Genomic DNA, 27,020 nt, shown 5'->3' with positions numbered 1-27,020 from the left:
CATCTGTGAAGTGAAAACTTATACGTGTACATTAACCAGGTTAGTGAGGACGCAGCAGAGCAGACGATGATGGAGGAAATAACACACACCTAGAAGGCAAACCATGCTTTCTGCATTAGAGAGAGGTCAGAGTTGAGTGAGGTGAAGGAAGGCCAGCCCCCCCACCAACCCCAGGCTACCCGTGTTTACAGCATACAGACTTCAACAAGGACAGTCCCAAACTAAGGAGCCAGAAAGTTGTTTTGTACCCACAAACTGTGTGGAAGTACTCCCGAGAGTAATGGAATTAATTACAATATAAAAATTTTTTCAAGTTTGTATATTGTATTGAGCATTTTTATATGCATCACCAACATTTTTAAAAATTAAGAAGCGACATTTTAAGTCATTTGTTATATTCTAAAAGGCACTAGACTATCTTCCCTGTAATATAAGACCTCCCATCCCTCAAGTGGAGGAGAATGCCATTGGTAGTCACTAACTTTCATGAGTATCCCTAAGGGTCAAACAAACTCGATAGCACATCAATAATGCTGCCATCTTTACAAATGATGCTTAAGATAGGGTTTTGCTATGTAGCCCACGCTGGCCTCCAACTTACAATCCTCCTGCTTCAGCCTCCTATGTGCCAGATAGAGGCACGCACACCCCGCCCACAGGATCTTTTATAACATGCTTTATAATAATATACCCAATATAGATGTAGAAAATGGCTTTTTGAGAGAAGTGTTAGAAAAATGAATGATTCTTTCCTTTTATCATGCAAGGCAGAGATTAAGATGTCACAGAATCTGAGTTAAGTGGAAACTGCATTTCATAAACAACACTAAACTGGCCCAATAAATTCCATCCATACTTTATCTATGCATTAAAACTCAAAGCAACTTCTCCATTTTTGCCCTGGAGTCCACATCATGCAGTCAAGGCTTCTAGAAACAGCTTCATTGTAACCACTCCTATTACCTTCTCATCCACCTTCACAGCTCCCGAGCTCTGTGATTCTTGCAGTTGTTTCAGAGACTCGCTGCATAATAAATTGTAACCTTCTTGAAGAGTTTTCACTTGTTTTTCCAATTCATTTCTTTCTTCTTCCATTATCCTAAAATAACATTAAAGGATAAAAAAACAGCACTGGTCCTCAATGGTCGAATGGTCTTAAACCTTTCATGAACGTATTGCTCAGGCCCTAGTATGGCTGTCTATGAAAATGAAGCTTCCCCCAAAAACACCTAGGAAGAGAGGGATGTAAAGTAATGTATCAGCACCTCTAGGAATTTCTAGTTCATAACTGCTGTTATCTATGTAAGGAAGGACCCCAATGCCAGTCCCAACAGGAGAGGAGACAGAAAGCACCAATCTCAAGATGGGCCTTTTCACTGAAGACTGAAGAGAAAGGAAATTTACAAGGAAATTAATGTAATTTTCTAAGGTACAATCTGGAGTCTTTCTGAAATAATCTTAGAACATCTGAAAGTGACTGAGACAAAAGAAGATCCTTCTCCTGAGTTGGCTGCAATAGATGTAGCATCGTGCTGCAAAATAGAGGCCAAAATATGAAACACTACAGTGAAGAAAGTGAAGGACACATTATTCACACAAATTTTCCAATAGGTCTTCTTGGAATGCCACTTAGAATTAAGGCTTAACTTGGAATCTTATTTCTTCCATTCACTAGATAGTCAGCTTTAGCTTCTCTAGGTCTGTTTTCCTATTGGTACAGATACATTTCAGACTAGTTAAGACTACTAGAGAAAAATAGGTTGCTAAGTTTATTTTCTATGTTGAGAAAGTAAATTGTGGTTCCTTTATTTCATTTTTTTAAAATTTGCCACTTTTTGTACTGCTGAATATTTCTTAAAATTTTTTCTTTTTCTTCTTTTCCAGTCCTGGGCTTGAACTCGGGACCTGAGCATTGTCCCTTCTTTTGCTCAAGGCTAGCACTCTACCATTTGAGGCACAGCGCCACTCCTGGCCTTTTCTGTTCATGTGGTACTGAGGAATCGAACCCAGGGTTTCATACATGCTAGGCAAGCACTCTTATCACTAAGCCATATTCCCAGCCCTTTCCTCAAGTTGTATTAGTAGTAGTAGTACAAAAAAGTTGCAATCCCATAAGTCAGGTTATGAGTATAATGCAACTTGATCAATGTCACCCCTTCCAGCCCCAATAGATCTCCTCACGCTGTGGATTTCAATTTGTGCATTGCTGAATATGTCTAAGAATATGTCCTTACTCTGAATAAAAGAGCTAATGAAAATCACATACTTGTCTCCATGTTTAGCCAGAAAGAGCTGCATAGTTTGAAGTGTTTCAGACAATTGTTCCTTCTTGGTTGATATTTCTTCACTGGAAATCTGCAAGGAAAAGAAGGCACATTCAAACTCCCCCCTCAGAAGGACTAGACAACAGTACATTTAAAAATAAGTTTTTATGAACAGATCTACTTTCTGGATGATACAAATCAATAACTTATCAAGTTATTGGCAGTGTGAAGACCTAGATAAGGGTCTCTATTTAGATGCACAGGAAGGAAATTACCTCTCTTTAGATATAATGCCACCATCTTTAAGAGGGAATAGTAATGCAACATCATATAGTTCTTGAAATTATGAATAAAAATGAGCCCTGGACCCTGACAGAGGTCAGTCATTACTGCAGGGCAGGGTCATCACTGGCCCGGTGGTCCTCTTCTACATCGCAGTGCTCAGAAAGGACAGGCACAAGAGGAAGATTATCACTCCAGAAATCTTCCTCCCCTTAAACTCCTGAACAAACCACTCTCCTTTCCAAACACTGATGCTGAAAGCATGAGTCTCTAAGCTTAGTGATCAGGAATGATCACTAATGTTAAGACTCTCCCACACAAAATTTACTGTGGGAATCAGAGACAAGGAAAGTCCTCCCCATCCATCTGTGGACCACTTCTTGGTGCCTTAGTCCAGAGCCGTCATTCTTCTAACGAACAGACACAGCAGGCCAGTGGAGACATATGACCATTCCCATGCTGTCACTCCACAGAAGGAAATATTTCGCATGCCCACAGGCACTCATGAGGATGATGGAAGACACATACTAGGACGTTCAACTTCATAAACTTCCTTTCCCAGAGAGATTCCATGCTCTGGGAGACGCGTGAAGGCCATGATCTGTGTTTGAAAGATCTACCTCCTTTACATGTGCTAAGGCTAAATCTAACCCGGTAATGTTGGGAGAGCTTCGCAGAATGTGAAGACACCACTCCTTTATAATCCAAATAAGTGAAGGAAATTAATTCTCCTAAGGGCATTTTTACTAGGGCTCACATGCTTGTTTTGTCTTATTTGAAAAAAAGAGGTGATAGCAATTTAAGTTAAATATCTGTACTAAATTGCCTTGAAGGTTTTTAAAACACCAATATAAATGCTTTCTGACTTCTCCTTTCTTCCCTATTACAGGATCTACTCTATTGCAAGACTGTGAGCTCCCTCTCCAGACAAAGAGTAGTGCCTTTCAGTAGGGCAGAATCAGACACCTGTGTCCTCCCTTTCTAATCATGTCAAGGGAAAGCAAATGAGCACTGAGGCAGAGCTGGACGAGGGACTAAGTACTGAGAATGTGTGATGGCTCCTGCCACTTCTATATCACATGGGCTTCAGGATAGTGTTGGGAAAGAATGCCTTAAGGAAAAGCTTTATTGGTTCTACAGGGGAATCCCACCCTTGCTAGCCACACTGATACAACTACACCTGATTACCAATGTCCTACAAGTGTGAAATGTACACCACAAAGCACCACTATTGGTGCCACGGCTGTACCAATCCAACTAATGCTCATCACTGGGGCTAAAAGGACAGCTAGGGGCTAGAACCTCATTGGGATAAGGCAAGGAATTTACATGTTCCAGCAACGACTTCCTAACAAAACGCGAGACCCAAAAAAGCACAAGTCAATACTGTAAATAAAATGTTCATGTCCTAGATGGTTTCTCTTCTTAAAAGGTATCTGTTGTTATAAGGAAGAGAGCAATGTCTCCATGGGGCAGAGAGCCTGGGTTACAATGGACTCTCATGTCATGGGGCAGAGGGTCTGGGTTACAATGGACTCCCATGTCACGGGGCAGAGGGTCTGGGTTACAATGGACTCCCATGTCATGAGTCAGAGGGTCTGGGTTACAATGGACTCCCATGTCACGGGGCAGAGGGTCTGGGTTACAATGGACTCCCATGTCATGAGTCAGAGGGTCTGGGTTACAATGGACTCCCATGTCATGGGGCAGAGGGTCTGGGTTACAATGGACTCTCATGTCGGGGCAGAGGGCCTTGGTTACAATGGACTCCCATGTCATGGGGCAGAGGGTCTGGGTTACAATGGACTCCCATGTCATGAGTCAGAGGGTCTGGGTTACAATGGACTCCCATGTCATGGGGCAGAGGGTTTGGATTACAATGGACTCCCATGTCATAGGGCAGAGGGTCTGGGTTACAATGGATTCCCCATGTCAGGGGGCAGAGGGTCTGGGTTACAATGTACTCCCCATGTCAGAGGGCAGAGGGTCTGGATTACAATGGATTCTGTCTGTTTCCATGGGGCTGAGGGTCTGGGTTACAATGGACTCCCATGTCGTGAGTCAGAGGGTCTGGGTTACAATGGACTCCCCAAGTCATAGGGCAGAGGGTCTGGGTTACACTGGATGCCCATGTCAGGAGGAGGAGGGCCTGGGTTACAATGGATTCTGTCTGTTTCCATGGGGCTGAGGGTCTGGGTTACAATGGACTCCCATATCATAGGGCAGAGAGTCTGGGTTACAATGGACTCCCATGTCAGGGGGCAGAGGGTCTGGGTTACAATGGACTCCCATGTCAGGGGGCAGAGGGTCTGGGTTACAATGGACTCCCATATCATAGGGCAGAGGGTCTGGGTTACAATGGACTCCCATATCATAGGGCAGAGGGTCTGGGTTACAATGGACTCCCCATGTCAGGGGGCAGAGGGTCTGGGTCACAATGGACTCCCATGTCAGGGGGCAGAGGGTCTGGGTTACAATGGACTCCCCATATCATAGGGCAGAGGGTCTGGGTTACAATGGACTCCCCATGTCATGGGGCAGAGGGTCTGGGTTACAATGGACTCCCATGTCAGGGGGAGGAGGGCCTGGGTTACAATGGATTCTGTCTGTTTCCATGGGGCTGAGGGCCTGGGTTACAATGGACTCCAAACAGGGCGATCCTACTTTTGAGCAGTCCTCATTCCAGTACTGGGGCGAGGAGGCGGGGCACCGTACAACCTATTAACTGGCTAGTAGGTGATACAAAGGTAGGAGGTTTGGGCTGTGCAATCAGAGAAGCGCTAACTGTGACTCCTTGGACAAGGGATCTTCACTATCATGTACTGTAAAAGCAGGGGGAACTAAGGTAATTAAGCAGTGTTTAGGTGTACTATACCAAGTCAGGAAATTGTAACCACTAAGAAACATCCTGTGCGAATACCTTCTGCTTAGAGAAAAGAGGTTTCCCAGCCTTCTCCCCGTTCCTCAAGGTCTTGGTCATGTTTGACACCCATTTCTGCAATTCTTTCGCTTTTTCAACATGTTCTTTCTTTTCTTCTTCCAGAGACTTCTGACAGGTGTGAGTGGTTAAAAAAACAAACATTCCAGTAAACAACTGAGCTACGAAACTAACATCACCACTGAAAACAAGAATGCAAACATGCCTTCTATCCCACACAGGTTATAGAGATATTTTATTTATTCACTTAATCCATGTTTACTATGTCACACAGAAGATGTACTTCCGATATCTACATGGCCCAAAGAAAGTTTGGCAAACATTCTGTCACTCGTCCAACCTCCCAGCTGTTGGATCCATAGGACAAGCACACACCAGCCACTTTATTCATGAGGCCTTGGAAGCCCTCAAACTGCTGCCTTTGCATTAGCATTACAATCAAAGGTGTGAGATAATAGACAGCTGAAGAAAAAAGCTTGTCTGCAAGGAAGGAAAATGCACAGAATGAGGAACTACCCCACCACCATGGGAACTACCCCAGCACTCAACACAGAGCAGGCTGGGTTTAATCCCAAAGCCTAGAAGTGAGAGATCACGGTGAATGCTTTATTGTGTAAAGGTTTCTATATGCAAAAACCTCAACACTGTGGAAGCCAAGGACAACATGCAGCCAGGAGACCCTGGGAAGGAATGGAGACCCTGGGAAGGAATGCACATCCTCCCTTTGATACCAGTTGCTTTGTGAAGAGCTCCGTTGGGAGCACAGAAGTCAGTAAAATGGAATGAATGCAAATGCCAGACCAGCTCTGTCAGCCTCCACCTAGCCCCTGAGAGGGAGGTCTGGAGAAACCATGACGGGGGCACTGAAGGGCAACCTTAACCCAGAGTGTAGGGATCATGGGCTAATTTTAGTGCAGGAAAGATTCAAACAATGATTCTCAAGAGCTAAAGAGAACCGTGGAGAGAGCATCAAATCTCTTGTATTTTCAATTTTAAAATTGTCATCTTTCCTGAACAGTGGGAGCTTCCAGCCCTCAAGAAATACCAGTGCTTCAAGTCAGTGACATGCTTAGCCACACTCTGCTCTAAACAGCAGACCCGCACTAGTAGCATGGCTGCTTGCACAGGGCTAAACGTGTCCCACTAGGAAGAGTAATAGAGGCTAGAAATCCCTGTCCTCAAGGGCTCGGACACTTCTAGGAGTTTAAGTCCTGTGTGGAAATCAAAATCAGCTTTCTCTAGGGCTTCCTTATAGGTCAGCTTCCGTTTGGTCTGGGGACAGATTATATTCCGGACATATGACTTGTGGTCTTTGAGCCTGGTAGCGATGAGGACATCGATGATGCCCATTTGCAGGGCCTCTTCTATGGATACCCGTGTGCGGGCCTGGGGCTCTATCAAGCCCCCCGTCAAGTGCTGGAACTCCAGACAGCGCATCCCCATTTCCTTACTGATGATGTTCGCGTTCACAGCGTCCACCACCGACATTGTTTTGCTGGTCACAGGGTGGGTGACCCCCGTGACGACCAGTTCACACTGCCGCAGCTGCTGGGCAAAGCCCTCGTCAACCAGGCCTCGGCGCAAGGCTTCGGCCACCCTGTACCTTTTGCCGGTTAGGGGGTCGATTATTCCTCCTGTGCTGACCTGGGCTTCCAGGCATCGGAGGGCAGTAACGCGATCCACCAGATTTCTGCGGGAGGCCTTGAGGAGGGAGATCCTCTCCCCGCTAGCGGTCAGCCAGTAGCCTGCGATGGGGCTGTGTGGATCCTTCTGGGGAGCCAAGCCGCTCAGCAGAGAGTCAGCAAGCTCTGTCAGGGTGATGAGGCCATCCTGGTACTTTCTGACCACGGCCTTATCAATTGTGCCCTGCTCTACGGCCTCATTAATATTGAACTGGAGGCCAGTTTTCATCTCAGTCAGCATGTGAGAAGGAGGCCCATGGGATTCAAAAAATGTAGCTTCCTTCCACTGATACTGCTGTCCTGAGAGTTCAAGGTAAATGCCTTTCTCGATGAGGTTTCTCTGGAAAGCCTCGTACGCAGTCAGTTCTGCTCCAGTTTTAGTGTCCACCACTGCAATCTTGTGACTTTTCTCCACATTGAGACTGGAAATGTTCCTCTCCCCAAATGGCAGCAGAAAGCACTGGCAATCAACATCAAAGACACACATTCTCAGTAATTCTGCGTAATACAGAGCCTGCTTGTTGTTGGGATTGGGGAAAACTCTCGTGTTGCTGGAAGGCTCATGCAAAAATTGCAAGATGGCATTGTTGAGTAAGCCCAGCTGCAGAGCAATCTCAGGGGGAACACGAATGCCTCGCACAGGGTCGATGACACCTCCGCTGGCAATCTGAGCCTCCAAGATATGTTTCCCTTTCTGTCTGTCAAGCATTCTATTCTCCATGGCCTGAAACACTGACAGTGTCTTAGAAGCACACGGATACCCCAGGGCTGCCTTCTCTGCCTCAAGGAGTCTAATTCGGAACTCAGGCTCAACCACCCCTTTCAGAACTGCATCTTCCACAGAATACATCTGGCCCGAGATGGGATCGATTATAAAACCTGTTGCAGCCTGAGCTTCCAAAAAGGCTAATGCCATCATTTTGTCTATTATGATTTTCTTGGCAGCTGATGCAAATGAAATCTTCTCTTTTGTAGATTCTAGATAAAGCCCTGCAATTGATGTGGCTTTTGTCAAGAACTTGCTCAGACTTTTCTGAACTTCTTCAACAGTCTTCAGACCACATCGCAGCTGCTCGATCGTTCTCATGTCCAGAAGCTTTGCTTCAACCAACTGCCTGGCAGTAACAGACTGCCGAAGCCCCTGGAATCTGAACTCCGCGTCCCTCACGGAGCATGCCTGATCACTGTCAAGGTTCAGCCGAGGCTCTGCTTCTGAGCCTCCCCTGGGGAATTCTCCTCTCTTGGGTCCAGAGGACGCGCTGCACCCATCCACCTTCCATTCATGTGCACTGGGGGCTGGGGTCTTTTCTTGTCTTAGTGTTGTGACTTCTGCGTGCATGTCATACTGCTTGTTCTTAGCTATCTGTAACAGGAATGTTTCAGAGGTTAAAAGTCATGATGCCACCTTTCCATTCTCCATCCAAACACAATTCCGTGAGTTACAGAGACAGGTAAGAGAGAAAAGAACAATTTTCCTCTTTGTTGAAGAGAAGAAAAAATTCAAACTAAGGGCTGGAAATAAGTAACATTATTTTGAGAGCCTAAAATATTTACTCAGAAGTTACTTTTAACTGCCTGGTTCTTCTAGTGTTTTAGTTGTTATTTTGTGTGTGTGTGTGTGTGTGTGTGTGTGTGTGTGTGTGTGTGTGTGTGTTCTCTCTTGGCTTTCTTGTTCATAGCTAGAGCTCTACAATCTGAGCCATGCCTCCAGTTTGGCATTTTACTGGCTATTTTGGAGATGGAGTCTCATGGATATTTTTGCCTGGACTGGCTTCAATCCATGACCCCTTGATCTTTAGCCCATCTAGATTTTTAAAGCACATTTATATATGTACACACATATATATACACATATATATACATATATTCCCACAGATACAAGAGTTTACCCATGACACCTGTGTCTTTAATCTCTACCCTTCACAAATGAAAGAGGATTTTTTTTTTTTTGCCCTCTCAAAACTACCAGGAGCCAAACACTGAAGATTATGAGAACTGTAGTCTAGGAGAACACAAAGAAGAAGAAACTCGGCATTTGGCAGCATGTACCTCTAAGGGTGTCAAAAGTGTCACCAGCTCCATCTCCTGCCGGTCGTCCTGATACCTGACCGGTGGCCTGGAACTGTGCAGAGCATGGTCTCTTATCTTCTCGATTTCCGACAGCCGTGTCACAGGGCTTGTCTCATCAAAAGTTATCTGTAATTCGGTGCTTGTTTGAGAAAAATACTCGGAGTAACACTGCTGGCTTTTCTCTTTCTCAAGCGGAGCCCCTGGCGGCCGGAACAGTGGTTCTTTTGGCACCTGCTCGGCACCCCAAGTTTGCCATGTCCCGTCCACCTGCGGTGGCTCCTGGGCCTGTCTCAGCAGAGTCCTGGCTGTAGGGTACAGGTGGAGAGTGTTTCGTGAGGGGCCATCTGTGGGGTGCTGACCCTCCTTCACTGTAGTCCCACAAGCTGTGGCAAAGGCAGAGTCTTTGGCTGGGTCCCGGTTTTGGATCTGACACTGAAGCATAACTAACTGATGTTCATGCTCCTTTATCTGGTGGTCCATTTTTTGCTTCAGGTTCTCAACTTCCCGTTTCTGGGCTATCAGCTCATCCTCGAGTTTCCGACACTTTTGATAGTGGTTCCCTTCCACGTGTGGCCCCTGCTGCATTTGTTCTCTGTACTGGTGAAGCTGCCTTTCCAGTTCTTTAATGTTGGTTTCGCAAAGCTTAGCATTCTCTTGAGCTCTGCAGTTTTCTCGCTGAAGAGACACAAAGTCAAGCTTAATGCCTGAAATATCGTTCTCGGTGATCACTTTGGACTCCATCAATTTTTCCATCTTTTTCCGAAACTCCTCTGCTGAGCGCTTGAACTTTTCAGACTCTTCCTGAAACACGGCCATCTTCCTGTGAGCCATCTGCTCTTCGATGGTCTTGAGGTGCAGCTCGTCCTGCACCCTTTTCAGCCTGTGGTTCAGCTCCTGCACCTGCGCCTGCTGCCGCTGCGCCTGCTGCTCCTCCCGGAGCTTGTGCTGTTTGGAGGCGCTCAGCTCCGCGCTCAGGCTCCGCACCTCCTGCTCTGTGCTCTGGATGATGGCAGTCTGCTGGTCGCACTTGTGCTTAAATTCACTCACTAAATTCTGACTCTTGGCCAGGTCTTCTTCTAGGCTCTTGATCTTTCGGTGGAAATCTTGTTCTGTTTTTGTCTGTTTATGCAAGTGTTCGTTTGTGTTACGCAACTGGTCCCTGAAGCCGTCCGCCTGAATCCGCAAGGCTTCACAGCGCTGCTGGATGGCTTGCTTCTCTAGCGCGATGTTCTCAGAGTCTGCCTGGACTCGCTGCATCATTAGCCTGGTTTCCGCGTTCTGCCTAGTCAGCTCATCTACCTTTTGTTGTAGCTTTTCTGCGCACTCGTTGCTTTTCTCCAGTTCTCTGTTGAGCTTTTGGATCTTATCGTTATTTTCTTTTTCAGCTTTAATATTCTGGAGCAACTGCTCATGGCTTTTCTCAAACTGCTCCTTGAGATGATCTGACTTCCTCTGGCAGAGCCTTTGTCTTTCGCTGGAAAACTCCTTCCCATTGTGGAGAGCATGGATCTGGGAATTTAGGTGCGCAACGTCCCTCTCGGCCGCGGCATGGGCCCGGGTCACTCTGTCCACTTCTCTCTGGAGCTTGCCCTTCTCCTGGTGGAGCGAATCTAACTCTAACTGGTAAGTGTGCTTGATCTTCTTGAGGTCGTCGGCTTCCTGCATGGCCTCTTCGGCCCTGCCGGAGGTTTGGTGGAGCTGCCGACTCAGTTCTCGGAGCTGCTGGGAGTAGCCTTCCTCCACCTGGCCCTTCCGCTCCAGCTCCAGCTTCAGGCTCCTCAGTGCCTCGTTTGTTTCGTCCAGTTTATCTTTCAGCACACGAGCCTTTTCTTCAGATGAGGTTTTTTCAAGCTCAAGGGCAGCAAGTTCATACTTGAGCTCCCTCATGTCCTTCTCCGCCTTCCTGTTGGCAGCAGTGAGCTCATCCACCTGTTGCCTGAGCTCCTGTGTTTTCTGCTTGTCGTGCTCGGTGGGAAGAGCCCGCCCGGGCCGCAGCACTCCCTCCCCACATGCGTACTGCAGCTCCGTTATTCTCTGTCTTGCTTCCACCTCCACCTTTTGCTTCTCCTTCAGCTGTTTCTCGGCTACCTGCTTTTGAAAGGCGAGGTCTTTCTCCATCTGCTTGACCAGCTTCAAGAGTTCTTCCTCGCTATCTCTCTTCCTTCTTAGTTCTTCCATTAATGTCTTTTTCTGCCGTTCCAAATCGTTGAGGCTGGAGTCTTTCCTTTTCAGATGGTCTTCCAGGGTTCTTCTTGTGAAGGTGTTCTCCTCCAGCTGACTCCGGAAGTTCACAAGATTCTCTTCCACAGCTGCCCTTCTGGCCTCGGCCTCCAGGGTGAGCTGCCTGACCCGCTCCAGCTCCCGCTCCGCAGCTTCCTTCTCCCGCACGATGCTCTCCAGCTCCAGCCGGTACCGCTGTGCCTCCCCCTCAGCCCTCTGCTTCTGCAGAGCAATGTCCTCCACCGTTCGCTGCTGCTTCCTCAACTCACTCTCCGCAGCCTCCCTGACCTTCGGGAGCTCTGCCTCTGCCTGGGACTTCTGCTTCTTCAAGTCGGCCACCATGCTCTCCAGCTCATCTATCTTGCCTGTGAGTTTGCTGTTCTCCGTGAGCACTGCCCTCTGACGCTGCAGCAGGTCTGAATAAGCCCCATGAGCAGAGGCCTCCTTACACCTCTTCATCTACAAGACACGTGTGCAAACTGTCAGACGCCTCCTACTCACATGCATCTTAAAACCTCTGGAGCCACATCTGTGAAAGCCAGGGCACCCGGGTGCAGAAAGAACAGCAGAAAGAGCCGGTCATCGCCAGCAACGCTTGCCCCAGACGGGGCAGCAGACGCACTCAGTCACCACCACCACCAGCGACACCTGCCCCAGAAAGGGAACACCAGAAAGGCAGCAGCTCCCTGCCTGGGCAAGCTCACCCAACAGGTGAGGGACAATGATGAGGAAGGACACAAAACCCTACAAAGCTGGGTGCAGAGACCTGATCCTGGGCACCAAGAATAACACACCCCAAACAGAAGCCACATCCAGGAAAGAGCTATGCAAGCACAAGAGAAATAGAAAATGGTGGTTACTTTCCCACAGCTGATGGGTAAAGCAGCACAGACTCAGAAAACAACGCTTCCTGCCAAGAAGAAGGGGAAGAAGGAAGAACACACAGGAACTTGAAACCCTGGGGTCAGACCCTCTGTGTGCCTCCTGGCCACATGACAGCCTGATGACTGTAACCCCAGGAGTGCTAATGCAAAGGCAGCTTGGTCCCTGACAGCCGTATCATTACTCACAGCTTTGGCTGTTAATGACATGCCCCATTCCAGTCCACCTTGAGAAGCCCTTTTAGGTACCCTCAAGATGTTCCTTATGTCAATTACATAAATACTATGAAAATACACTGGGAGAGAGACGAGGAGACCCTGTGCCTCTGACCTCAGCTGGGTGGGGCTACCCTGACTGCAGCCCACATGGCCGGGGTCAGCTTCCACTAATGAACGTTCTCAGGATCACAATGTCATTGGTTTTGTTCCACCAACTCAACTATACTCAAAAGCGATTTAAATAGGAATTCAGAAATAATTTACTTTAAACACTGATTTGCTATCTTCTGTACTTCAAACTTACTCTCACAAAAAAACAACTTCCTCCAGTTTCTGCCAGTGGATTAATGTCCAACAGTTTGTGTGCTACAGAGATTGAACTTTTTTGACCACATTCCAGTACAGCTCTCCGGCTGACACTCTACAGTATTCTCTAACAAATGCGGTGTTACTCTGAAGTGAGCTGCTAGATGTCTTTGATTTTATTATTATGGAAAGCTGCTCTCAAATCAAGGTTTCCTGTGTGGATCTTCGAGACAGAGTTTCAGAAACACCATTTTTAGGGTCTAAAATTGGACCTACCTATCTTCGATAGCCATGGCAAGTGGAGGGTTTTAGAACTTAAAACTCTAGCATTCACATGTTTTCGACGTTCCATTTCACTATAAATCTTTGAGATTTCAACAGTGGCAATAATTTAGGTTTTTATTTACTTTAGGTCCTTCAAAATACCTTTGTATCAACTTTTGTCTTACTGGACAAACTAAGCAAAGTGTCCACATATGCATAATCATATATCCACTAAAAGGAAGGGCAAGACATTATTTTATTTTACAAGAAGTACTTTCTTTACTTGTGGTAAGAGGGATTAAACCCAAGGCATGCTAAGTAAGTGCTCTGCCCTGAACGACCCTGCCAGCTCTTAAATTATGTTCTCTTATATTTAATTACCATGTATGTTATTTAAAATACATATTATAGACCATTTCAATTGGAATGAGATCTATAAGAAATAGTGTATGAGTGTGTGCATGTAACGTGCAAGCGTGTTGGTTCTTTCCCATGTAAAAAGCACATGTGTGCCTGTCACGGGGCACCACTATTCTGGTTCTCCTCCAAATGCAGAAAACTGGTCATAAAGTCTGCAATTAGCCATGTTGGTCAGTCAGCTGCAGAAAACTTTTAACTCCGAGCAGATTAAAATAGTTTACAGGAGCCACATTTCCAGGAGCTCAGTGGACAGAGAGTACTGTTCTGCTTCTTGCCCTACATGGCCAGACGTGTTCAAAGCACCCCGGACACCAGCAAGTCCACCAGAGCTGACTGGGATGCACGCGTTTCAACTTACCCTCTCCTAGCATCGAGTCCACTATTTTTGTCTGTTCTGAGGTTAGAGGAGAATGTGTATCCATATAATAGAACACAGAACCATCCTTTCAACCTAAGCAACCTTCCGTGACAATGTGTGTTTATAAGTAGGTCATTACTTTTTCTATATCTTAATGCAATTTTTAAAGCATAATCAAAGCAACAGAAGTCCCCCACATCAGAATGGTTTTTGAATAGGCTATAGTACCTATACTTTACGAGGCAAGCATTCTTGCCACTAGGCCACATTCCCAGCCCCCAGTACCTATACTTTAAAAAGCCTAAGACTCTAGAATTCTTAAAATGTAGCACTCTTTTACAACAACACTGATCACTAAATTGAGATCTTTTTAAGTATAAGTTTAGTTCCTTAAAAATGAAACCTGAAGTACATGTATGTATTTCTACAGACATCACAAAAGAAGTAAATGTACTCTGCAGAAATATCTAGCAGAGAAGGCTGAAGAAAATTCTGTCCAGGTGCTAGTACTTTACTAAATTAAACCATTTCAATATCAAACCTATCATCTTTGGGTCACAGATGGTTTTGTTTGTTTTTAAGTTCTGAGAAATGAAATCAGGACTCAGGGCATGCTGAGCAAATGGTTCACTACTAAGCTCTATGCTCAGACCAGCCGAAGTGAAAATAAAACTGTGTTTCTATTAGAAAGAATCTTAAAAACAAATAAATAAAAATTCTAGGCCTTTCTCCACACCCTTCACTCTTGTTCATTATAATTTTATAGCTAATTTCCTCCATCAGCTACCAATCAGGTAAATTTATCATGAAACCTATTTTGCTTTCTCAAACCATGCTGTGGTTCCTGCTCAGATCTAGTGCCTCTGAACTCAGCTGCTCCGCGGTCCTTGTTACCTCCTCCTCCTCCAGCCTCTTCAGTGAGTCACCAGCAAATTTAACATACTGGGTCATGAGAGTGACCAGGGCAGTGTACCGAGTCCGCAGGTCCATGAACTAAAGGGAAAAGTAACAGACACATCATTAACAACTGCCTTTCACAAGGCCACTGGAATCTGAGTAATATTTCTAATACTGACTGGGATCTAGAAGACTGAAGCACAGCACCCTCAGTAAAAAATAAGTTTATTACTGAGAGCACTCCAGTAATAAGTGGGGAACCCAGTAGCAGAGTGCTGATCCTGTTATGCACACCCTACTAAAGGGTAATTTTCTACCAACATTAATGTACATAATATTACTAATGTAATGGAAGTAGTTATTTACCTCTACAGTATAAAACTAATATTGAATTGATCTTGACTTTAAGAGGGTTAAAAAACCACTTAATAAGCCTGCTCTTAAAGGGGTTAGACTTTCTGTTTGGGATGAAAGTCAGTACTGGAAACGTGTAGAGCTAACCGCTACCTAACACTGTGACCTGCTTAACTGCACATCTGGAAACAGCTAAAATGCTAAAATTCATGTTCTGTATGTTTTCAGAAATGCTGCTTCTGGTAGGCCCTCTCTCTCCTCTTGCCCTCTTCTTACCTCTTGAATAATGAGATCCGCAGAGCTCTGCATTCTTCGGCGCTTCACAGGGGATTTCTGTTGAGAGTCCACCATGGCCCGGTAGGTCATTGTTTGTAATTCATAGTCCTGTGTAAAAGAGCCAGCATGCTAAAATTTATGACACAAAAATCTAAAGCGGCATTCTACCATGATTAAGCCCAGAGAACTGGAACCTAATTGCACCAAACTTAGGGATAAAATATTATAGATCTACATTTTGGGGGAATTTATATGCCCTCAGATGCTTCTAGGGTAGCAGTGAAGGTAGAAACATATAGACTAGTCAGGAAGTGCTCATAAAGCATCTGTTACAATACTAGAGTGGTATAGGAAAGTATGATCTGGAAGGCTGTCTGTGCTAACCTGAAGACTGAGAAATGCCAGAAAGTTAGAGATTCACTCAGTGCTCAAGAGGAAAGGAAATGAGAGGAAAATGTAAGGAACCAATTTCAGAGTTATGTATTTATTTTGGTTATGGGGGTAACAGTATGTACATTTTCTTGCACATATGAGGCAGAGAAAGACAACCAGAAACTGTCATCTGACTCAGAATTGTGAGGTATATATCCAAAGTTCAAATGAGGATTCTTTCTTCTTCCTTTTCAACTATAGTGAAATGACTTGCATGGCTGTAAGAGTACAACCTAGCACTATAACCCTGATAGTTTGGCTTGAGAAGTGGCTGGGCCTTCCTACCTTTACTGTTGCCGAGTATTGCTCTGCATGTTTTTGGCAGTCATCCATTTTACTCTGTTTCATTTCTATCTCAGATACCAGCATCTATAAATACACACAATTTAGAAGCAATAGGTCAAAAAAAACTTCTATGTCTCAATATCTTCAAAACTAAGCATATGTTTGTAATCAGTTACTAGTTCCTGAACTCTGTACTGAGTATGCAACTTGCATTATAGGTAAATTGCACACTTCCAGACTGACTCCAAGTGACTCCCTCTCAAGAAGCAGAAGCTAATGCACAGGAATTACCAAAGGCTGACTTGAGCCCTGTCTAACCTCTCTTCCTGTTGAAAAGGCTGGACCTCAAAGGTTGTTAAACACTTGAATTTCTGTTTGTTTAATTTCCTGCCAGAAAGCATTTCCATATATTTAGAAAGTAATATGTGTATCATAGCCAGCTAACTATCAAAAATAATTCTATCATCCCTATGACCAAAGGTCATACCCTATAACCCTCTATCCCATCAGGATACTTTCTATGACCTACGATCAATACTTTCAAAAATGACTGCCAAGAAATAGAAATAAGTGAGGTAGGTTTGAGTTGTAGGATTTCTATACTTACACTTACTTTCCAGCTTTCCCTAAACTGTGCCTTTTAATAAAGAAAAGAAGGTTAAGGCTCATGTTTGACCAAATGGAGATGACCTCAGTGCAAGGATTTTTATTTTTACATACTTTCTGTTGGTTCAACTGTGTGGCTAAAGTTTTGCTGTTTTCAGGCTGATTTTCCTGAATCTTCCTCTGTGTTGTTTCCACCTGTTGGATCCAGTCATCTAAAGGGTGATAGGTGTCTCTGTAGTTCTTCAGTGACCTCCCAATGCCCTCCAGATCCCGTAGCCTAAGAGAACAGAGAGAGAACGGGTAGTTCCCAGCTGGGTCCCTTAGAAGGGTGGAAGGTGGAGGGAAGGGAGAGACGAACTAACTGTGCCATGACCAATGCCATGGAGGAACACGGAAAGCATTCTGGGCTGAGGCACCATAGGCAAAGCTCTGCAAGGGTTGACATGCTGGAGGGGGTTCAATGTCAACTTTGTGCTCCTGCAGTTGTACAACACAATGGTATTGATAGTTCTATAGCTAATCCCAAAAAGCTTAAGTTAGAAAAGCAGAAAAATTAACCGTAATTATCACCAATTAGGATGCCCTGAGTAGCTAAGGAGCTAAGGCTTGTATCAAATGGCAGTTGACTGTTGAAGTTAGTTCAGTGAGAGACTAACATGGTCTCAGATCTTTTTAACATGTAACGTACAGAGCCAAAGTAATAGATATTTGAACATAAAGTTATTTTTCAAGAATGGAACTACATGTGTCATTGGACTGAATGTACTGCTTAAACTTACAGAGCCAACGTAATGAACATAAGTTTACTTTTCAATAATGGAACTACATATATTGTTGGGCTGAATGTACTACTTAAGTGGGAGAGCACCTGCCTAGCAAGCACAAGGCACCGAGTTCAAACCCTATTCCTGCTAAGTAAAGAAGGAAGGGGGGATCTGAGTGGGGAAGAAGCAAAGTGGGACAACAAATACAAAGCCAACCTGAAACCCATAGAGGCCTCGTCTCCAAAACACAGAAACCAAGAGATATAACTATACGAATGCTAGACTATATCAATACATTTAATTATACAGTTCAAAAATGCTTATTCTGAAGTTAAATGTCTTGCTAAAGTCTATCATGTAAGAAAGAAATGTTTGTAGGTAACACTATTAACTAGGATATGTTGCGAAGGCCTGGTATGCTTAGCTAATGCCCAGTGGACACAGACAGGCCGTAAGTCTGTGTCTACATAGACCAAGAAGGGTTCTCACCTGTGGTCAATCTGCACATGCACATTCTGCCACCTCTCAGCTAGCTGCTCTGCCTTTTCTTTGTGCCAGTCAAAATCAAGGTCCCGTTCTTTGTATGTCTTAAACATTTCATCACTGACGGCTTTTGCTTTCTGCAGCTCATCCTCCAAAGAGTGGAACACCTCCCTCTTCTCGTCTACTTCAGATCGCCATTGCTAAAGTACAAGGATCAATAAGCAGTATAAAATGCATCAACCAGTCATGGGGTAAATACATTATTTGCTTCAGGATTCATATATTTACAAATGACTGATACAAAATCAGATGAATGAAAGACAAGCATATAAAAATATTAAATTAGAGTTAACTACATTAAATAGCCTGATCTTTACAAAGTAGCAACTTATAAGAAAATAAAATAGAATCCACAAGCAAAGTTGTCATTGCTGTCTTTTTCACTGCTTGTTTTTAAATGCTATTAATCTATTGCTTAAAAATGAATGCCCACAAAGTCAGCTGCTCTCCTCTGTCACATTGGTAATGGAGCCCAGTCACCTGGGGCCAAGTGACTTTGTGGACTGTGCCCTCGGAAATACTGAACCTCAATAAATCCTTTTCCTTTTAAGGTTAAAAAAACAACCCACATTAGATGTTTTAGCTCAAGCCTGTAACTCCAGTTACTTGGAAGGCACAGACTAAAGGATCATGGTTTAAGGCCAGCCCCAAGGGAGAGGCACAGAGTCCATTTCACAAGACTTCATCTTGAGCGATGCTGGGTGTGGTGTGCACCCGCCCTCCCACATGACTACAGAAGCACTACAGCGGGGCACACTGGTGTGCACCTGTCATCCCAGAGACAAAGCAAAGAACAAAGAAGAAGATCACAGTCCGGGCCAGCCTGGGTGGAAAGCAAAACCCTATCTCAAGAATAGCCAATATGGGGGCTGGGAATGTGGCTTAGTGGTAGAGTGCTTGCCTGGCATGTATGAAGCCCTGGGTTCAATTCCTCAGCACCACATAAATAGAAAAAGCCAGAAGTGGTGCTATGGTTCAAGTGGTAGAGTGCTAGCAGTGAGCGAAAAGAAACCAGGGACAGTGCCCAGGTGCTGAGTCTAAACCCCAGGACAATACGAAAAGGAGCCGCAGGTCCACGTGGTGGTGTGGCTGCCTGGTGGGTGTGAGGGCCTCATGTTTGAAGATCTGAGCTCAGAAGTACTTAACGCGTGGATAAGCAGCCCCCAGGGATGCTCTTACCTTTAGAGTGCTCATTAGGTTCTCAATATTGTTCTTGTCAGCCACAACTGCTTCTTCTTCACACAGTTTGGTTTCATAGAGTTTTACAAGAGCCTCTGCAGCTTGAGTATTTTTCAATACTAAATTAACCGTTTTCAACCTTTAAAAGGGGATTAAAAACAGGTCCAATTGTTAATGTTCATCTCTACATAATGCAGTCCTGACACATTATGACACACAGCACAGCACTGTCCCCTTGGGAGACACTGGCACGATGACTCCAAGATTGCTCAGCTGACTTCCTAACAGTGCATGCTCCAGTCACAAATGGCACTAACAAAACTTCCAACACAATACAGCTCAGGCCAGGTACAAGAGGAAAACCCTGCAGATACCAACAGCTAAGCTACCAAAATAGAAATGAGGAGAATACAGTATAGACCCGTCTCTGAGGCAAAGCCCCTGACAATAGGGGCGGGGGGCAGAAATTCACAGCAATTGTAGCGTATGTCCTCAACAGAGGAGAGCTTATGTTGCTATCCGTGAGCTGTTAAAGCCTATCGGGTGACAGGCAGTAAATCGCACAGGGTGTTGTCAGGATGGCCACATACTTCTCTATGTAAGTGGAGGACATGGAGTAGACGTGGTTCATGTTCTGAAGAACCACGCTGAGCTCAGATCGCAGGGTGGGGACGGAGGCAGAGGTGGCTGCTTGACTAAAGAATTCTTCACATTTATTTGTGATTGTTGCCAAGTCATCTTTAAGTCGTTCCAGCTCTTTCTTTAGTTTCTATACAACGAAGAACATAGATGATCATTTCATTGAGGGTGTTTCCTTATAGTTTAAAAATACATTTCACATTATGACATAAAAACCTGTATAACAGAGAACCAAAGACATGACATTCCAGTTTCACAGTCAGTAATTCAAGGACCCTAACTCATCTCCTGAGACCAAACCTCTGCCTGCTGCTTTTGCACTCCGTGGCTACAGAAGGAAGGCCACGGGATGTGGAGACGTGCCCACGGCAGAGGCAGAGCTGAGCTGAGCTGCAAGCATTGGGCCAGCGCGGACGCTGGATGTGAGGAGCCACGGGAGGCAGCACTGAGTTCACCACGCAACCCACTCACCACAGACTTCCATCTCTCACCTCCAGCCCAGCTGGTGAACCTGAGGGGTGATGGGAGGCAGGCGGCACCAAAGGTCACCACTCGCCCCACCCCACAGCCAGGGGCCCCGGGAGGTGGCGCCAAAGGTCACCACGCACACCCCACGCCATGGACCTGCACCTCTCACCTCCTGCTCTGTGATTCGGAACCCACTTTCATGCACATCATCTCGTTCCAGGGGAGTTCGGATCTGCCTGATCAACCGGTCTTCACAGTTCTCCAAGCGAAGCCTAATGTTCCGAACTTCAGAGATGTAGAGATTATAGACTGATTCCTCTTGCTCCTCTGCAAAAGCAAGCATAAGCATCACGTTCAGAAAATGCCTGTCATGCTCTTGCTCAGGGCTCTTTTTCTTCTTTTTTTGATGCTAGTCTGGAGATTGAACTTGGGTTCTGGGTGCTGTCTCTGAGCTTTTTTGATCAAAGCTGGAAATCTACCACTTGAGCCACGGCTCCACTTCTGGCTTTTTGGTGGTTAACTGGTGATCAGAATCGCACTCATTTTTTTGTTGTTGTTCAGACTGGCTTTGAACCATGATTCTCAGATCTCAGCCTCCTGAGTAGCTAGGATGAAGATGTAAGCCACCAGCAACTGGATTTTGCTCATGTTTTAGTAAGAGGATTTTTGCATCACTGGGTCACAGCTAGTCAAACCTACTATCACTACCAGCCTATCCAAGAGATATAAACGTTAAAATATAAATCCTGAAACATAAGCTTTAAAAATGTATGTTCTTAGTGAAATTTACCCAATGCCTTTTGAAGAACTCATTTCTGACTTCTGATGGCCAGAACAGGTAATTTATTTTACTGGCTTCTGTTCACAAAATGTGCATTACATAAGCTGTAGATTATAAGAAGTAGTTTAAAATCCTAAAATTGAAAATCAAGTAAAGAATCTATTAATGTTCTAAAAATCAGAATATTACTAGTAAAATTGTCTCTAATATTAAGAGTTCAGGACAAAATTTATACTTAATAAGACCAGTATGTAGGTACCTGTCTATAATCCCAGCACTTGGGAGCTGAGACAGGAACGCTGTGAGTTTAAAGTCAGCCCAGGCTACATATTGCAGTTGGGTACATAAGAAGACACTCAACTACATGTGGGAAAATAATTAAACCCACTGAGAACCTGAAGGATTACATGTGAGCGCCACCTGACCCAGCAGAAAGTATTGAAAAGTAAATGCAAAGTGAAAAGTAGAGGTGGCGATTAATCTAGGGCTTTGTGTATGCCAGGCAAGCGCTGTACTAAGCTATGCCTCTAGATCTCTTGAGCCTCTCTCTCTCTCTTTTTCTTGTTAGTGTTTCAGCAATCTTGTCTACCACAGGCTGAGTGCCATCATAGACCTGTTGAAAGCAGGGGGAGCAGGGACAGCACACCCATGCAGAAGACACGAAATACCTGTACGCTACCTCTTTCTGCAGACTTAAGAAGTTCTTGATAATACTGCTTGCACACGTTAACCTCCTTTTCCAGCTGTGTTATATCGGACCCTGAAAAAACCCGGGATTCTTGGCTATCCTCCAGGAAATCTTCAAATCGAGACTGCAGATTACTGAGGACTTGTTGATGTTCACCAGGCAACATGGTCTTGATCTAGAGAAGAGTAAAGATCGTGCGTGCATTAGAGGCTTCCACCCCGAGTGCTGCGTGTGAATGAGACGGAGCTCATCTTCTTCTCATGGTGTATTGCAATTAATATTCTTTTCCATTAATCAATGTTAATTGAGGGCACCAGTGGCTCATGCCTGCAATCCTACACAGGAGGCTGCGATCGGAGGATCACAGTTTGAAGTCAACCCAGGTAGGTAAGTCTGTGACATTTTTATTTATAATAAACTGCAAAAAGACAGCCAGAAGTGGAGCTGTGGCTCAAGTGGTAGAGCATTAGCCTTGAACAAAAAAGCTCAGAAGCAATACCCATGCCCTGAGTTCAAGCCCCAGGACCAGCATGCAAAAAAATAATAATAATTTTGAGAGACAGGAAAAGCAAGTCCTCCATAAAATTCAATAGATGAAATCAAACTATACCCCTCTCAGAGGTCTGCACTCTGCATCATAGCTCTGGACCTCTTGGGAGCACCACACAGTCTGACCTTTGGTCCCCAGTGCACAAGACATGCCCTCTATAGCAGGTGCCTAACTGGTCCCACTCAGGGCTCGCTGTGAGCCAGGGTCTGCTGGGCTCCGTCCCTTTGGGGACTCACGCCAAGTGTCCACCCGGCTGAGGTGTGCGTCTGCCAATACTCACCGAGGCCACACTGCTGGCTCGAATCCTATCAATTTCATTGATGAGGTAGTGCCAGGACACCACACTCTTCATGTTTATGTGGGACTCATGCCATAGAGCCAGGACATTCTGATACTGCTGCTCAATTCTGAAACACAGAACCAAGAAAGTGGATGAAGCCTTCTTATTCCTTTTCACAGTACGCTCCATGCAGATTTTCTTTTGGTTTGTGAAATAAATCCACAATATTTCCTGCTTCTAGGGCCTTCTATCTCTTGGTACTTAACCAAGTGTTGACTGTTTCTTTCGCCTCAGAAAGCCCCCACCCCCACCCGTTGTATGGTTTCAGCTAATGCACACAAACCTGTTTGCAAAGTCGACTGCCTCTTTGTTGGGTGGCGGCACGGTGAAGCACACAGAAGGGACCATCGCCTCGTTCCCTGTGGGGCTGATGACCCTCCACTTGGCACGGTGAGAGTTGTTGGCCAGCACACACTCGTCATCTTTGTAAATCGTTATCTGGTTTTCCAGGAAGGGAAGAAGAGCTAAATGAAGTCATTAAGCAATGAATCTTTCTCTATACTCAATCTTGGGCTGTCTCCTTTATTTTTAGAAGATAGAAAACCTATAGCTGGGCACTGGTGGCTCATACCTGTAATCCTAGCTACTCAGGAGGCTGAGAACTGGGAATCATGGTTTGAAGATAACTTAGGCAGGAGAGTTGTTGGTGAGATTCTTGTCTCCAACTAACCACCAAAAACCAGAAAGTAGAGCTGTGGCTAAGTGCCAGCCTTGAGAGAAAAGGCTAAGGTATAACAGCCAGGCCCTGAGTTCAAGTCCTAGTACCACAGTGGAGGGGAGATAGAAAACCTTAGTAACTAAAGTTTCTTGACACTCAATCTTGGGATTTCCCCTTCTGTTTTATAAGATGGAAACCCTTATCACTAGCATGCAATGTGATTTCAGCTTAAAACCACGTGGATAAAGATAGGCACTACCCGCCTCAGAGACCTGCAGGGAGTACCTCGATCTGTCTGTAGTCGCAGAGAGCCTGGATAGGGACAGAGGTTTTGAGTGAACACTCAGGATTCCTTGGCTTCAGCTGAATTACTGTTTTTGCTCGGCCCACCAGGCTGGCTACCGTGCTCTTGTACTGCAGGAGTTGTTCTTTCTCTTCCTAAAAAATAAATAGCACAGACTTAAAAACATGTGCATGGTTCACTCCTTCCGCAGAAAAGTAATGCCTGGTCACACGAGCAAACCTGCACCGCTGCTTCACCGCACAGTCCTCCTTCTGTCTGGTTTTGTTTCCCGCTTTACCATTATCACTACCTAACAAAGCACATGTCATCTGTTTATTTAACATGTTATAGTCTATTCCCCCCTAATGGGTGAGCACCATATGGGAAGAGATTCTTGACCGTTTATCTCCAGATCCTAAAATAGTGCCTAGAAATAGACAAGTATTTGTGGAATGAAAAAATATATACACAGACATGCTCAGATGCACATGGGAGAAAGAGATAAGAGATGAGAGTGGGGGGGCAGAGGGGAGAACAGGTAAAAATACACAGAGAGAGAGAAAGAGAGGATACTGCTAAAGCACTTCTAAACTTCTAGGCGATCATAAAAACTTAAAGAGTAAAACTGAACGTTTAACGGCTTTGTGGAATGAGGTGAAAATATCGAGGACCATGGAAACATGGTGAGTGACAAATGTAATGCTGGTGGCATGCACAGGGTTTTACCATCGACTCCTGCACAAGGTCTTCCAGCCTGTGGATGCTGCTTGATCTGTCGCAGCTATATTTCCGCTGGATGGCATCTTTCAGATTCCTCAAGTAATCTGTGGCTTCTTTGGCATCATTGAAAAACTAAGGAGAGACAAAACTTGGCGGTTACAGGTGCTAAATGCCAGTAAAGCAGAGAGGTGTTAACTCTGTGTACCCTCCATAAGACAGAAGAGACAAAAACAAAACTTAATAGCCACTTTGCTCCTTGAGCCTAACAACACCCCTGAACTTGAGTGGCTCATTTGGTTTGCTCCTTATTTTAAATATACAACTTTCATTAATAAAGGACTTTTTTCGTTTTGTGAGGTTTTAAGGGTTTCTTCTTGTTGTTTTGTGCCAGTTTTAAGTCCTGAAACTCGGGGCCTGGGTGCTATCCCTCTTTCACACAAGGCCGGTGGCTCTGCCATTTGAGCCACAGCTCCACTTGTGGTTTTTTGGTGGTTAGTCTCACAGGCTATTTTGACCACTCTGACTCCCAAGATCCTCATATCTCAGCCTAGCCTAGCTAGGATTACAGGTGAGAGCCACTGGAGTCTAGTTAAAGGTCTTTTGCTTTTTTTTTAAGGATTTCTTTCTGAACTGCATGTCCAAATCTCTCTTTTCCATAGCACCTGAAACTAACTCTAAATCCTACAAAGAGATATCTCAGAGCATCTCCCCTTCCCCTGGGTGCACCTCAGACATGTTTATAACTTGTAACGGTTTCCTCCAGTCAGCCCAATCTCCCTGCAGCCCATGGAGGGTGAAGCTACATTTCTATTCACACACCTCAAAGTACGCAGTGTTCTCTCTGATGTGCTGCTCCACACACTGGCAGAGTTGTAAGATCCAGCTCCACTGTGTCTGCATGGCTGCTCTGTAGGCCTGAAAGATAAAGCAGAGCCACTGAAACAATGCAGAGAAGGTGGCTCAGGGGCAAGGCGCTCGTCCAGCATGCCCGAGGCTCAAGGTTCCAGCCCCAGCACCTCCATCACAGATGCTTTTGAGATACTCTACTATGAATAGGTGATTAGTTATTTCAACAGCATAAGACTAATCAGGGTAGAAAATTGTCCTTCTTGCCTAAAAGTTCCTGCTTGCACAACCAGCCCTAAAGTTCATATCTAAGTTTTAAAATCAATCCATTTAATTTCTCTCGAATTTTCAACTTAAGATATTTCCTTAAAATACAAATGGAAATGTGAATGACAGTAATTTTTACATGAAAAACTTCTGAAATGAATACAAGCTCTCTCTCCTATAAAGAAAACCAGCCCTTCCCTCCACTCCTTGGTCCCTACCCAGTATGCCCGCCGTATGATGCCCCCAAATACGCTTTCTCCTCGCCATCTCTGGACTGCTATGTTGTTGGGCCATAGCATCAACCTTCTAACACAGAAATAGGAAACCCCCATAGCTGTACTTTTCCTCTTGGCTTTGTGGAGAAAAGGCAATGTACTCTTTCCTGTCACTGTAATTCTGGAGTTACAATAATTATAGTAGTCATCTTTATTGAAAAATCTCTCAAAGTGTTACTCTTCCATAAATGCAAAAAGAAATATTGTATAAAGGATATCTACTTCATTAAAAATAATCTTTTCCTCTTTAAGGCTCAGTCACTCCTGTCCAGTAGAGGGCGTGCAAGGGGTGTTCATGACTCTAAGTCTGCCATTTTTCTCCATTTGCAGCAATCCATTTCTACCCAGCTTAGTTCAGAAAGGCTTTCTGAGTAGAAGGCATGTAGCTACTGGGAATCTGGCAACACCTGATCATACCTCGCTACTCTTGTTTCTCCTTCCACCCAGACCATTTTCCTGACTCACCTCAATAGTCAACCGGGCTGGGTGATTTTCTAGAAGTAGCTGATCTGCTATCTCCTGGACTGATTTAATATTTTCTTCCTTTTGGTCAAGTTCTCGCATTAATTCCTAATGAAGAAAGAGTGAGGAGTATGTTAGAACAAAGATCTAAACCTCCAGTGAAGCCTCAGTGTGCGAGAACACAGGAGTACTTACAGCATGATACTCTTTTTTCCGAGCTATGTTGGTATTTCTCTCACTCCAGTCATAAGCAACTTCCTCCTCCTCTTTTTCATTCAACCAGATAAGTTCATTAGTTGCCCGAATTACAAAATTATGGAGTGTGTCGAGGTGGCGTTCCTGAGTCCTGGATGCGTTCTTTGTAAGGAAGACAGTGTTAACAATCAGATCTTTGTCACAGAGATAAGGGAAACCGAAGTGTTAAAAAAAAAAAAAACGTACCAAGAGTTTTCCATACTGACTCTCTAATCTGTGCAACTTCTCTGCATAAGTCAGCTTAAGAGGTGCTGTCATCTGAATCTAGAAACAGAATAAAAAGACTCTGAGTTAGGAATCTAAGGAATTTGGATTATGCACACTAACTAGAGGCGTCTATTAGTGAGTGACAGAGCTTCCAAAAAGGAACGCCACATTAAACTACCGTGAAATATATGTAAAATTTTAAATTGACATACCTCGCTGATTTTTGCTTCTTTAAGGCTAGATTCAAATTCTTCAATAGCTCGGTGAACATTTTTATGATTTTCTAAATGGCTTTCAACACTTGGCAAATCTGAACCCCACTCAGTGTGATCCAGTTGCAC

General features: G+C 44.8%; 1 protein-coding gene across 24 annotated transcripts in view; it reads right to left on the bottom strand.

The window, feature by feature from the left end:
- Positions 1-27,020, bottom strand: part of Dst (dystonin) — a 290,647-nt gene that overhangs the window by 111,411 nt on the left and 152,216 nt on the right. For 22 of the 24 annotated variants that reach the window (XM_048347587.1, XM_048347588.1, XM_048347569.1 and 19 more), the window contains 21 exons: positions 26,892-27,020; positions 26,659-26,736; positions 26,413-26,574; positions 26,221-26,325; positions 25,187-25,282; positions 24,374-24,499; positions 23,650-23,802; positions 22,990-23,144; positions 22,647-22,773; positions 21,808-21,991; positions 20,517-20,674; positions 19,831-20,009; positions 19,241-19,379; positions 18,008-18,201; positions 16,869-17,031; positions 16,149-16,232; positions 15,432-15,539; positions 14,799-14,897; positions 5,467-5,595; positions 2,267-2,355; positions 964-1,099 (listed from right to left, as the gene is read on the bottom strand). In XM_048347587.1, coding sequence (XP_048203544.1) covers positions 964-1,099; positions 2,267-2,355; positions 5,467-5,595; positions 14,799-14,897; positions 15,432-15,539; positions 16,149-16,232; positions 16,869-17,031; positions 18,008-18,201; positions 19,241-19,379; positions 19,831-20,009; positions 20,517-20,674; positions 21,808-21,991; positions 22,647-22,773; positions 22,990-23,144; positions 23,650-23,802; positions 24,374-24,499; positions 25,187-25,282; positions 26,221-26,325; positions 26,413-26,574; positions 26,659-26,736; positions 26,892-27,020 — 2,793 coding nt within the window. Of the gene's footprint in view, positions 1-963; positions 1,100-2,266; positions 2,356-5,466; positions 5,596-5,700; positions 8,530-9,215; positions 11,916-14,798; positions 14,898-15,431; positions 15,540-16,148; positions 16,233-16,868; positions 17,032-18,007; positions 18,202-19,240; positions 19,380-19,830; positions 20,010-20,516; positions 20,675-21,807; positions 21,992-22,646; positions 22,774-22,989; positions 23,145-23,649; positions 23,803-24,373; positions 24,500-25,186; positions 25,283-26,220; positions 26,326-26,412; positions 26,575-26,658; positions 26,737-26,891 lie in introns of those variants that run through there. The other 2 variants (XM_048347574.1, XM_048347594.1) reach the window with 2 other exon arrangements.

Source organism: Perognathus longimembris, chromosome 6 (genome assembly GCF_023159225.1).
Source record: "Perognathus longimembris pacificus isolate PPM17 chromosome 6, ASM2315922v1, whole genome shotgun sequence".
NCBI lineage: Eukaryota > Metazoa > Chordata > Mammalia > Rodentia > Heteromyidae > Perognathus > Perognathus longimembris.
The sequence above is the reverse complement of the archived record's forward strand: the minus strand, read 5'-3'. Positions and strand labels throughout refer to the sequence as shown.